Raw genomic sequence first — 13,656 nt, forward strand, 5'->3', positions numbered from 1 at the left:
TTCCTGAAGGGATGTGTGAAATGTTAGCCTGATGGTCTGTGAAATTGGTTATCCTTCTCCTGTTATCTTCTGTTAGCGCAAATCCGTTTTGGGTTTTTCTTTTAGATTTGTACATTCTTTGCATCAAGAATCCATGTCTGCATCCTTCTTTGGCCTGGGCAAAGTTTTTTAAAAATTAAATTTAGTGTACCCAATTCATTTTTTCCAATTAAGGGCCAATTTAGCACAACCAATCCACCTAGCCTGCACATCTTTGGGCTGTAGGGGCGAAACCGATGCAAACACGGAGAGAATGTGTAAACTCCACACAGTGACCCAGAGCCGGGATTCGAACCTGGGACCTCGGCGCCATGAGGCAGCAGGGCTAACCATTGCGCCACCTTGCTGCCCGGCCTGTGCAAAGGTAGTAGCCTGGGGAGGACAGCGCTCCTTCTTTCGGTTACGTTTCTCCTCCTTCTGTTTGGGTCTCTTTTTGCGTTCCTCCCCTGGGCCTCTATGATGGTCGGACCATAGAGTTGGGAGGGTTTCTCTAGATTTTTGCAACGGTGGTCAATTCGAGGTAGGCTGGGTGTCCCCTTCCTGGGAGAGTTCTTCTCTTCTTCTTGTCATCTCTTCATTGAGGTGAGCATTGGGATTGTCTTCTAATCTGATCTAGCCTGGTGGTTGGGTGGGGGCTGGGTTCTGTGTTTGTGTTGGGGAGGAGGGAGGAGGCCCTCCCTCCTAGGGGGCCTGATTTTTGTGTGTCCTGACGATTCCTCTTCCTCCCGGGCAGGAGCCCACCTCTTGGCCGGGGCTGAAATGATCATCCTCTTATGGTGCGTTGCTCTGGATGGGGTTGGAAAGATGCAGGCACAACTGGGGAGCAGGTTTTTTCAGGAGTATGCCGGAGAACCTGGGGGTACAGACCTTTTGTGTGTATGTGTTGATTGGTGCTAGGCGAGGCCAGGCCTGGTACTGGTATCCTTCTTACCCCTCGGGGATTAGGATGTCCCTCTTGAGAGCGTGGGAGGCACTTCCTGGGGGACTGGGCCTTATATCCTTGTCATTTTGTTGCACAGGGGCTGAGGGATAGTTCAGGTTCATGTGCAGTTGCAATTGTACTGGGGACCTACGAGTTTCACATGCTGTACAGAAAGTACACGAGCTGGATGGCGTCCAATTTGAACTGTTACGGAATGTAATTTTCGAAACTGTGAACAAAGTGTTTTTTTGTGAGGGAAATGCATTCTCAATTGCTGATAATTTTTCCTTTTTCTAAGCAGCATCCCACGCATCTCCTTCTAGAAATGGTTGGATTCCAAGCAATGTGCAAAAATAAGTTATTTTACATGAATTAAACATGAATTAGAGCCTGTCCATGATGTGTATTTTCTGATTTAGTGAATTATTGTTGATATGGTTTTTTAATCAGGTTTTTCTGAAGAGCGACAGCCTTTGTCTGATGGAAGGAGATAGTTTCAGTAAGCAACCAACAATGCCTTGTGCTCATATTCTGGCAATGCACGTCCAACAACTAGAAATAGGTGCTTTTACTATGGCTAATGGCACATACAAATGGCCAAAACTAAGGTGAGTATGACAAGCTTAGAAAAGTGCTAAGTTATGAACATTTTCAGAAATGCTAGATTGTTCTTTCCTTGGATGTAGTTTGTCTTGTCCAAGCGGTGGTCATATTTATGTTATAAAATTATTTATTTTTTTAAATTTAGAGTGCCTAATTATTTTTTTCCAATTAAGGGGCAATTTAGCGTGGCCAATCCACCTACCCTGCACATCTTTGGGTTGTGGGGGTGAAACCCACGCAGACACGGGGAGAATGTGCAAACTCCACACGGACAGTGACCCAGGGCCGGGATTCGAACCCGGGTCCTCAGCACCGTAGGCAGCAATGCTAACCACTGTGCCACCGTGCTGCCCTATAAAATGAATCATTATTGAACTTTGCATTAAGTTGTTTTTGTTCTGTTAAATTCAGTTTTAAACGTGCACAACGGGAATCCCGGGGCTGGATTTATTGGCTGTTCACACCGGCTGGAAATGCCGGTCCCTTGCCGGTGCACTTGTTTCCCAGCGATGAGGGGTGCTGTCAAGCAGAAATCCTGTTGACAATGGCAGGACCGGTAGATCCTGCTGGTGAACCACCTTCGCAGCCAAAAAACAGGCTGGTGGGAAAATCGCGACCCTATTCACAAAGAAGCCACCTGATTATTTGACTATAATAATGGAAAGTTACATTTTAAGACTGCCAGAATGCAGTGCTGTTTTATTTTAGGGAAATATTCCAAGTTCTTAAAAGGTGTAAGAAAATTCTTAGGATTGAATTTTTGCTTCAGAGGTGAGGAAACAGGAGTTGATCTGTCTCCCAGGGACCGAACCCTCCTCTGGGGACAACAGTCACTGACCTGGGATTTTGATCAGAGTACCCTCTTAATACACATGGAGACAGGCTCCTTGTCCAATTAAGGATGACAGGCAATGCTGGTAGGCCTTTACGAGATCTTCTAGGTACAGTGGAGCAGCAGGCTAAGGGTGTGCTTCATCCTGAAGGTGCCTTTCCATCAACTTTTGAAAACAAAATCAAATTTTAAAAATAGCACATGTAGCCAGGCCACCACTGGCGGAGGTTGGGCAGAGGGCTGATGGTGGCGGTGGGGTGAGAGGAGAATTGGCTAGACCTGCACCCAGAGCCAGACAGGGAGGGTTTTAAGGCTGGTCCAACCAAGCCCACCCCTCCTCCCCAGCCTGCTGTTGTGAGCATGCCTTCAGCTGGTTATACTCCCAGCAGCGCCAGGAAACTGGAGGCAGGTTATGAAATCCTCAATAAGGTTCTGAATGAGCCAATTGTCTGCCGATACTGTGGGGGTGACTTTGTGGTATGGGTATCTCCGCTGGGACCCAAATCCATCTTCCCTAAAGTGACTGGAGCTGGGAATGGCATTGAGAACAAGCACAGCAGCCGCCATTGGTATTTCAGGCTTCTTTGCTCTGTTTTTGGCCTTGGTGGATGTCATAATATACATCTATGTATATAATGGAGTGCAGACAGGCAGTGATTGACACACAGGATGACCAGTAAGCACACAGAACAGAGCAGCCAATCACCAGACAGGATGCCACCACTATAAAGCCAGAGGGCACTAGGTTTCCCGTTCTCTCTGGACCCAGCCTCTGAGACAGTCAGAGTTCGTGAGCTAGCCAGTGCAAACACCATGTGGTAGCTAGTAAGTCTGGTCAGGCTAGTACTAGGTCTCCAGTCAAGTCACCATAGTGTCAACCCACAGTTGAACATGTATAATAGTTTAGACGTTAAATAAAATCGTGTTCGACCTTATCAAGTGTTGGAGGTCTGTCTCTCGCTACACTGCATCAAGTGCAGTCCACATCGATCCAGCCTGGCCAACACATCAGTGGAGTCCAAATATTCAGTGCTTAGTGTTTTTCTTCCCAATGTCAGAAAACAGAGGTAGTTTTAAGTAATCCATATATGTATTTTTGGGTATTAGAAACAAGGTGTAGCTTTAAGTAAGTTTAATTTTGTGATTCTGTGTTAGAAAGGGTTGAAACTTCAGTTAGCTCATCTTAAAATAAGGTGCCTGCATTGTAATTAAAGGGTTTACGATGGAAAACAGATAGGGATTAAAGAAAGACTGGGCTGTTTCTTCGCAACCAGGAGGCATCCTAAATTAGAAGTAATTTTTGAGGTTAGTTTTAGGGTGGACCCAGAAGCACCTGTACAGGACCAGGGAGCTGCAGAAAACAGACTTCCAAAAAGAACACAACAAAGTCCAGAAACCAGGGAGTTGGGACAAAAGGCATGTTGTAGGAAGACAGTTAAGTTAAAGGAACAAAGACGTTGAACAGACATTAAAGGTCCTGTTCAGGAGAAGTCAAGTAAAAGGCAGCAAAAGTGCTGTGAATTAAAGAGTCAGCTCAAGAACCAGATTTAAAATTAGCCAAACGAAGCCAAACATTTGAAGTAAATCAGAAGCAGCCTGCCCAACACATGATGGTACCAGTGAGTGCTGCTAACATTTGACGAACCTACCTTGAGTGAATCAGCGTTGACCAGCAAACAGCCATCCGGTGTCATGGAAAACGTCCGCCCTCCTCCGCAGCTTCGCGTCGCCGGCAACCTCGTGCAAGTTGGAAGATCTTCAAACAAATGTTCCCACTCTATCTCGAAGCCACCGACCTCGAGGCTGCATCGGACGCCAGGAAGATCGCACTATTCCTCTCCACAACCAGGGACCACGCCATCCACATCTACAATTCCCTCACATTTGCTGAAGGCGAAGACAAGATGAAATTTAAAACATTCCTGCTGAAGTTCGACAGCCACTGCGACATTGAGGTGAATGAGAGCTTTGAACGGTATGTTTTCCAGCAGAGGCTTCAGGGTGAGGATGAACCTTTTCAATCCTTTTTGACCCATCTCCGCATCCTCGCGCAGTCATGTAACTATGACTCGACAACTGATTCCATGATCCGGGATCAGATCGTTTTCGGGGTCCACTCCGATTCCCTTCGCCAGCAGCTCCTGAAAGTCAAGCAGCTCACCATCCCCATCGCCATCGAAATGTGCGTTCTCCACGAACATGCTAACAATCGGTACTCCCACATCAGGGCGGCAGAAATGGCAAAGCTAACCTCCCACGAGGCGGAACGGGTGCAGGGCCTAAGTATCAACGGGACTGTCCATTTTGCGTGCTTTTCCCGGGCCCCTGCGCATGCGCGCCACGTCCGAGGGGATGGCGAGACCGACGACCAGACTGCCATGTGTGTACATCATTCGACTGCACTGCGCATGCGCGATGTCGCACGGAACGCGCTGGCGTCATGACGTGTCCGAATTGTGGCTCCGCCCATTCAACGCGGCAATGTCCGGCAAAATCATGACGGTGTCTGCAGTGTGGCAAGCTTGGCCACTACGCAGCCCTGTGCAGATCTGCTCCACTTCCCAGCATCCAGCGATCCCAGCCACGGCGCAGAAGCGTCTGTTCAATACAGCAGGCCATGCACAACCCCGACAGCCCAACAGATCCTGTTGCTGAGTGCCTCAAATCCCCATACCGGGTGGACATCATTACGAAGTATGCGCTGCCTTTCTCCAAGATAGTGAAGCACCTCCCGATCCTCAGCGTGGATCCCGACGATGAGTGGTGTGTTGTCCTCACAGTCAACAAGGCTCGCATCTGGTTCAAACTGGACACCGGCGCATCGGCGAACCTCATCTCGAAATCCGATCTCGACACTATCCGCGTCAGACCAAGTATTCTTCCACCAGCCTGCCAGCTCCTTGACTACAATGGCAATGCCATAGCTGCCAGTGGTTCATGCCAACTCGGAGTTTCAAATAATTCATTTAAAGTGACACTGCGATTCGAGATCGTAGGACCTGACAGAGCATCCCTGCTCGGTGCTCGGGCCTGCAAACCCCTGAACCTGGTTCAGCGCGTCCACACCATGTCATCCTCACAGGCGATGGCCTCACCAGATGAAAACTTCCAGGCTGAAATTGATGACATCATCACGCAGTCCCACAGCGTGTTCGACGGAATGGGCACACTCCCATACCGATACAAAATCCTGCTCAAACCAAACGGCACCCTTGTGATCCACGCACCATGTTGGGTGCCGGCACCCTGCAAGGACCGCCTCAAGCAGCAATTACAGGACCTCCAGGACCGGGGCATCATATCAAAGGTCACAGAACCCACGGACTGGGTCAGCTCCATGATCTGCGTCAAGAAGCCATCAGGGGAGCTTCGAATCTGCATCAACCCGAAGGATCTAAACCGCAACCTCATGAGGGAACATTACCCGATACCAAAACGAGAAGAATTGACCATTGAGATGGCTCATGCCAAATTCTTTATGAAGTTGGACGCCTCCAAGGGGTTCTGGCAAATACAGCTGGACGCATCCAGTCACAAGCTGTGTACATTCAAAACCCCGTTTGGTCCCTACTGCTACAACCGGATGCCTCATTTCATCTCTGCCTCACCGCATCATGGAACAGATGATGGAGGGTATCGAAGGGGTGCGAGTGTATGTTGACGATGTCATAATCTGGTCCACAACTCCTCAAGAACACATCGATCGCCTCAAGTAGGTATTCCACAGAATCCAAGAACATGGTCTCCAACTCAACAGGGCCAAGTGCACGTTCGGTCAATCAGAAATTAAATTCCTTGGTGAACACATCTCGTAGCAAGGCGTGCGGCCTGATGCTGACAAGGTTTTGCCGATCAACACCATGAAGACCCCAGAAGACAAGAAGGAGGTCCTTCCCTTTCTAGGTATGGTTAACTTCCTCGGGAAGTTGATTCCCAACATGGCGTCCCACACCACAGCCCTCCGACATCTCGTCAGGAAGTCAACGGAATTCCAGTGGCTGCCCGCTCATGAAAAAGAATGGCGTGAGCTGAGGGCAAAACTCACCACAGCCCCGGTTCTGGCTTTCTTTGACCCTACCAAGGAGACCAAAATATCCACTGACGCGAGCCAGGACGGTATTGGGCCGGTGCTCCTCCAACTGGATGACTCCTCCTCCTGGGCCCCAGTTGCATATGCCTCCAGAGCCATGACGCCCACTGAGCAATGGTACGCTCAGATTGAGAAGGAATGCCTGGGCCTCCGAACGGGAATATACAAGTTTCACGACTATGTGTATGGCCTCCCAAAATTCACGGCTGAGACGGACCACAAGCCATTAGTATACACAATCCAGAAGGATTTAAATGACATGACGCCTCGGTTACAACTAATCCTTCTCAAGCTACGTCGCTACGACTTTGAACTTGTCTACACACCAGGCAAATAACTCATTGTTGCAGATCTATCACAACGTGTGAACAAACTGACTTTGTCTGCCAAATCGATGCGCAGGGGCAAATGTGTGCCTCCAACCTTCCGGCCTCTGATGAGAGGGTCATCCAAATTCATGAGGAAACGGCCAAGGATCCTCGGCTACAGCGTGTGATGCAGCACCTTACGAATGGCTGGCAGAAGGGACAGTGTCCCTAGTTTTACAACGTCAAGTACGACCTGACGGTGGTGGACGGCATTCTCGATAGGATCGTGATTCCGCAGAGCATGCGAGCTATGATGCTCGGCCAACTCCATGAGGGTCACCTGGGGGTTGGGAAATGTCGACGCAGAGCTCGGGAGGCAGTCTATTGGCCGGGCATCAGCCAGGATGTTGCCAACACGGTCCTCAACAGCCCCACATGTCAGAAATTTCAGCCAGCTCAACCCAAAGAAACTCTGCAGCTACATGAGATAGTGACCTCCTCATGGTCCAAAGTCAGTGTCGACCTTTTCCACGCCAAGGTGCGTGACTATGTCTTCCTGGTCGACTACTTCTCCAATTACCCAGAAGTGGTGAAACTGTCCGACCTCACGTCGAAGGCGATGATTAAAGCCTGCAAAGAAACGTTTGCCAGGCATGGGGTACCGCTCACGGTGATGAGTGACAACGGTCCCTGCTTTTACAGCCAGGAATGGTCTGATTTTGTCCAGCTATATAACTTCCATCAAGTAACCTCCAGCCCCCACTACCCGCAGTCAAACGGGAAGGCCGAAAAAGGGGTCCACATCGTCAAGAGATTACTTTCAAGACTGAAGACTCAGGTTCCGACTTCAACCTGGTGCTGCTGGCATACAGAGCAACCCCTCTGTCCACTGGGTTGTCTCCAGCACAGATGGTAATGAATCACACTCTGTGAACCACGGTTCCAGCCATCCATGTTCCAGACCTTGACCACCTCACGGTCATACAAAAGATGCAGCACTCTCGGGCCCAACAGAAATCAGCATGCAACGCTCATGCCACGGATCTCCCTGAGCTGGTCCCAACCGATCATGTTCGTGTACAGTTGCCTGTCAGTGGCTGGTCCGCCACAGCTGTGGTGGTCAAGCAACTGGCCCCAAGATCATTCCTTGTCCGCATGGCTGATGGCTCTTTCCTACAACGCAACAGACGGGCACTGCGCAGAATTCCACGCCCGCCACCTAACCACGACGTCCCGCCTCACAAAATGCTTCCTCCGGACGTGCCCTGACATGAGGCCACCGATCTACCAGCAATACTGCTGACCCCTGCGACCACCACACTGGCGGCGGTCCCACCCATCGAACTGCAGACGGCCCCTGATCCACCCTTGAGGCGATCAACCAGAATTCGTCACCCGCCACAAAGACTAAACTTATAGACTGAACCTTTGCACAGTTTTGTTACCTTATCGTTTTGACCTCTGTAAATATTGTATTTACCGTTTCATCTGCCCTATATCTGCACTAGCGACACCTTCCTATGTATATAAGTTCATTTTAGCACATTCTGTATATAGTCACACAAATATACACATCCACATGCACACGCACCTTAATATTTATTATCTGAACACAAACAAAGAAGGAAAAAGGGGGGGATGTCACAATATACACCTATGTATATGATGGAGTGCAGACAGGCAGCGATTGACACACAGGATGGCCAGTAAGCACACAGAACAGAGCAGCCAATCACCAGACAGGACACTACCACTATAAAGCCAGAGGGCAGCAGGTTTCCCGCTCTCTTGGGACCCAGCCTCTGAGACTGTCAGAGTCCGTGAGCTAGTCAGTGCAAACACCATGTGGTATTTAGTAAGTCTGGTCAGGCTAGTATCAGGTCTCCAGTCAAGTCAGCATAATGGGCAGCATGTTGGCACAGTGGTTAGCATTGCTGCCTACGGCGCTGAGGACACGGGTTCAAATCCCGGCCCTGGGTCACTGTCCGTGTGGAGTTTGCACATTCTCCCCGTGTCTGCGTGGGTTTCACCCCCACAACCCAAAGATGTGCAGGGTAGGTGGATTGACCATGCTAAATTGCCCCTTAATTGGAAAAAAATAATTGGGTACTCTAAAAAAAAATTTTAAGTCAGCATAGTGTCAACCCACAGTTGAACATGTATAATAGTTTAGACGTTAAATAAAATCGTGTTCGACCTTATCAAGTGTTGGAGGTCTGTCTCTCGCTACACTGCATAAGTGCAGTCCACGTCGATCCAGCCTGGCCAACACATCAGTGGAGTCCAAATATTCAGTGCTTAGTGTTTTTCTTCCCAATGTCAGAAAACAGAGGTAGTTTTAAGTAATCCATATATGTATTTTTGGGTATTAGAAACAAGGTGTAGCTTTAAGTAAGTTTAATTTTGTGATTCTGTGTTAGAAAGGGTTGAAACTTCAGTTAGCTCATCTTAAAATAAGGTGCCTGCATTGTAATTAAAGGGTTTACGATGGAAAACAGATAGGGATTAAAGAAAGACTGGGCTGTTTCTTCGCAACCAGGAGGCATCCTAAGTTAGAAGTAATTTTTGAGGTTAGTTTTAGGGTGGACCCAGAAGCACCTGTACAGGACCAGGAAGCTGCAGAAAACAGACTTCCAAAAAGAACACAACAAAGTCCAGAAACCAGGGGGTTGGGACAAAAGGCATGTTGTAGGAAGACAGTTAAGTTAAAGGAACAAAGACGTTGAACAGACATTAAAGGTCCTGTTCAGGAGAAGTCAAGTAAAAGGCAGCAAAAGTGCTGTGAATTAAAGAGTCAGCTCAAGAACCAGATTTAAAATTAGCCAAACGAAGCCAAACATTTGAAGTAAATCAGAAGTTTGGTGACACCTTAATACGACCTGTGAAGCAGTAGTGCTCTGTTGACATGGCAGGGTACCTAAGAGATTGTGTGGAAGCTTGAATGCATGTGGCAATCCAAGACAGAGGAATACTGAAAGGAGTGATTAAAATCCTGAAAATGGGTCCTTGGTGAAGGCATTCGGGAGAAAACATTGTTTGGGAGCAGATTCTAAGGTGTGTTTTTTGAGAATAGAGTTTGTGGAGGTCAGATTTCCAGTGAGACAAGTTGTCTCAAGGTGTGGGAAGCATCTAGGGATATTTGATGAGAATCCACTGGAGCTGTATTGGGTGGCACCTGCCACTTGGTTTCAGAGTATTGTGTCTGACCACAGTTGGTCTGTTGGTTTACATAGACTGTGTACTTACTGAGAACATTATAGCATAGGATACATTTTGTAACCTGTTATCCGTAAAAACCTGTGTACATCTGTGAAATGTGGCGGGTAGTGGGGTTGGGAAGTGGGTTTAAGGAGTAGCGTATTATTATTCATCTTTTCATGTTTAATAAATGTTGCATTCTTTTGTTAAAAGTTAATTGGTTGTCCTCTAAATCTGTTCACCCACGTCTCTAAACAAAAAATAAAAGTTACGGTCTATTGAGCCAGGGTTCAATTCTGGACACTGTCCTTTCTTAGACAAGGAGGCCAAAACTGCACACAATGCTCCAGGTGTGGGCTTACCAAGGCCCTGTACAGCGGCAGTAAGACATCTATGCCCCTGTACTGAAGTGCTGTCGCAATGAAGGCCAACATACCAATTGTTTTCCTAACCACTTACTGTATCTGCACGCTTGCTTTCAGTGACTGGTGTACGTGGAGTCCCTTTCTTTGTCAACATTTCCTGACCTATCACCATTTAAATGATGCTTTACCATTCTGATTCTTTGTCCGAAGTGGATAATGTCACACTTGTCCATGTTATACTACGCGTATTTTCCCACTCACTCAATTTGTCTGAAAGGGCAGTACGGTGGCGCAGTGGGTTAGCTCACAGTAATTTGCTTTTACTTCCAGAATCTATCAGTGTCTGACAATCATACTGCTTTTTCAAGGGCAGCACGGTGGCGCAGTGGGTTAGCCCTGCTGCCTCACGGCGCTGATGCCCCAGGTTCGGTCCCGGCTCTGGGTCACTGTCTGTGTGGAGTTTGCACATTCTCCCTGTGTTTGCGCGGGTTTTGCCCCCACAACCCAAAGATGTGCAGGCTAGGTGGATTGGCCATGCTAAATTGCCCCTTAATTGGAAAAAATGGATTGGGTACTCGAGATTTACAAAAAAGAAAAAAAAATTGTCTGAAATACCTGGAAGCCTCTTGACATCCTCCTCACTGCTCACCTTCACACCAAATTTGGACTGTGGTCAATCATAATAACAGTTCTGTTTCAGTTTCCAGTATCCAGTCTGCCTTATCGTTTTACAAATATGATAGACAAATATATGCAACTTATAAATTTCTTAAATTTTGTTTTTTTTTTCAGGAAAATAGCAATGGTGGTTAGCCAAATTCGTGCATTCCAGGAAAAGCCCTACGTGTTCACCCCTGATCTGGACTTGCAAGCTCATCTGAGGCAACAGATAACTAATTTTAGTGAAGTGGATATCCATGTTCTAGCTGCCGAAAATAAGACTAATTTTTACCAGTCGTCAACTGAATGGCACTCACGGAAGATTCAAGATGCACTTCGCAAGGTGAAAGCGACATTCCAGTAACACTTTAAACCTGCACGCTCTTCAAAATAAACTTCTATTTCCTTTGATCAGCAGAAAGACCAGTACTGTCTCCCTGGATCTTACAGCAACCTGTATAATGAGTAGAAAGATTAATTTATTCTATTATAAAACAAATGCTCCTTTTGCAGATTTCTTTTGTATTTCATAATAATGAGTGATTTGTATGAACAAAATATAGTGCACTTTTTATTGTACAGTAAAATGATATCTAACTACAAGCTTGAGTACATTAGAAACTAAATCAGCTTTTACATTTAATGGGAACTGCAGGCCCAAACAACTTAAATTTCATACACAAATTCTTCCCTGATATTAGTCTCGGAAAACTCATTTTATAATTTAACCTGCTCCGGAAGCATGCCTTCATTAGCGTGACACTGATCTTGTTTTGTCAAGCTCCAGTAGAGCAAGAGTGTTGGCATGAGTTGATGGGCAGAATGGCCTATTTCTCTGCTCTATGTTATATGTAAAATTCTCCCATGTACACTTTGTAAAGTTTTCTTTAAATTTGTTTAGTTAGTCATTTCTCTCCTTTCGGTTCAAAAGTAGCAATGTGACTTTGTTTGGGTAGTGATTGTGGGGAAGTTATTGAATCAGAACCGGAAACCCATAATTTTGTGATTAATTTAAGGGTGTTGTTTGGCAAATATATTTTCATTTGTTGACCAAACACATGTTTTGGGGAATTGGATAATGAAGGGAAGCTTTCTGTTTTAAGTGTGTGTTATTTGGAACCTACAGTTTATTTTCACATATCAGGTTATTAATTTATTGACTACATAATGAGGGAATCTGTTACCTTGAACATATTTCATTTGATAATGTACAAATACATGTTAAAACAATTAACGATGGCAGCACGGTGGTGCAGTGGGTAGCATTGCAGCCTCACGGCGCTGAGGTCCCAGGTTCTATCCCGGCTCTGGGTCACTGTCCCTGTTAAAACAATTAACAATTATGTTTTGTATTGCCTTGCTATCTCACTGAAATGTTTCGGCACTCCTCCCAGCTGAGAGGCAGGAAGGCAAGCTGCTGCAAAGTCTCAACCAGTATACAGTGTAAACTTCAACCACAGATTCACTCACTGAGAAAATAATGAGAGGAAGACGAGATGGAGAAGTCTCTTAGTTGGGAAATGCATTTCAAAGATAAATAACAGGGTACATTTTCTGGGCTCGTCCACCAGGGGAATTGTCACGGGCGGTTCGGAAAATTTGTCGGACCATTTAAAGGTCCGCTGAACTTGGGCGGGAATTTCCGATCTTGGGTCAGGGGCCACCGGAAAATCAAGCCCAATGAGTGGGTGGGCAGTGGTGAGATGAGAATTTGGAATCCAATTTCTGCTAAATATCAGTCAGGATTATCCCAGCCATCCTGCATCATTAGCTGTAAGGTAGGCACCACATTCACCCTTAAAAATAGTTTCTAACTTACTTTGGGGATAAGTCCTCACTCAGTTCTGGGTCTGTAAGGCAGTCTGACTGGGATATTGTGCGGGAATTGTAAATACAAAGCAATGTCTATTTACTATCTGGCATTTAGTTCAGAACCTTTATTAAACAGCCAAGAATAACAAAGCGTAATTGAAATGTGGATTTCCTTATACCTTGCTCCTTCGAAATCTTCACATTTATTCTGTAACTGGAAGAAAATACTTCACTTTGGTACAACAGCCATAGGAACAGCACAACAAAATATTTTTGCATGTTGGCTTTAGTTACATGGATTTATGAGGCAGCTGGTAAGATCTCCGTTTGAAAAACCAAATTAAAGCTGGCTTCGAAGAAAGAGGATTTGAGTCCGGTGATGCACACAGACTATTGTGATGCTACAATTCTGCAGCACACCAAAGGTGTCTGATAAATGGCTATAATTCTCCAATCATTGGGATTCACTTTTACCACCGGCAGCGTACTCCGCCCTCGGGTTTCCTGGCAGCATGACACAGTGGTTAGCACTGCTGCCTCACGGCGCCGAGGTCCCAGGTTCAATCCTGGCTCTGGGTCACTGTCCGTGTGGAGTTTGCACATTCTCCCTATGTTTGCGTGGGATTTACCTCCACAATCCAAAAATGTGCAGGGTAGGGTGGCATGTGGTTAGCACTGGGACTGCGGCGCTGAGGACCCGGGTTCGAATCCCGGCCCTGGGTCACTGTCCATGTGGAGTTTGTACATTCCACCCCCGTGTCTGCGTGGGTTTCACCCCACAACCCAAAGATGTGCTGGTTAGGTGGATTGGTCATGCTAAATTGCCC

At 46.8% G+C, this 13,656-nt stretch overlaps 1 protein-coding gene across 4 annotated transcripts in view; it reads left to right on the top strand.

The window, feature by feature from the left end:
• Positions 1-13,411, top strand: part of LOC119979536 (kinase non-catalytic C-lobe domain-containing protein 1) — a 261,428-nt gene extending 248,017 nt beyond the window's left edge. For 3 of the 4 annotated variants that reach the window (XM_038821918.1, XM_038821916.1, XM_038821917.1), the window contains 2 exons: positions 1,412-1,569; positions 11,150-11,381. In XM_038821918.1, the coding sequence (XP_038677846.1) occupies positions 1,412-1,569; positions 11,150-11,381 (390 nt within the window). Of the gene's footprint in view, positions 1-1,411; positions 1,570-11,149 lie in introns of all 4 variants that reach the window. The other variant, XM_038821915.1, reaches the window with a different exon arrangement.
• Positions 13,412-13,656: the final 245 nt, after the last annotated feature.

The sequence above is a fragment of the Scyliorhinus canicula genome, chromosome 16, assembly GCF_902713615.1.
Source record: "Scyliorhinus canicula chromosome 16, sScyCan1.1, whole genome shotgun sequence".
In the NCBI taxonomy this organism is placed as follows: domain Eukaryota; kingdom Metazoa; phylum Chordata; class Chondrichthyes; order Carcharhiniformes; family Scyliorhinidae; genus Scyliorhinus; species Scyliorhinus canicula.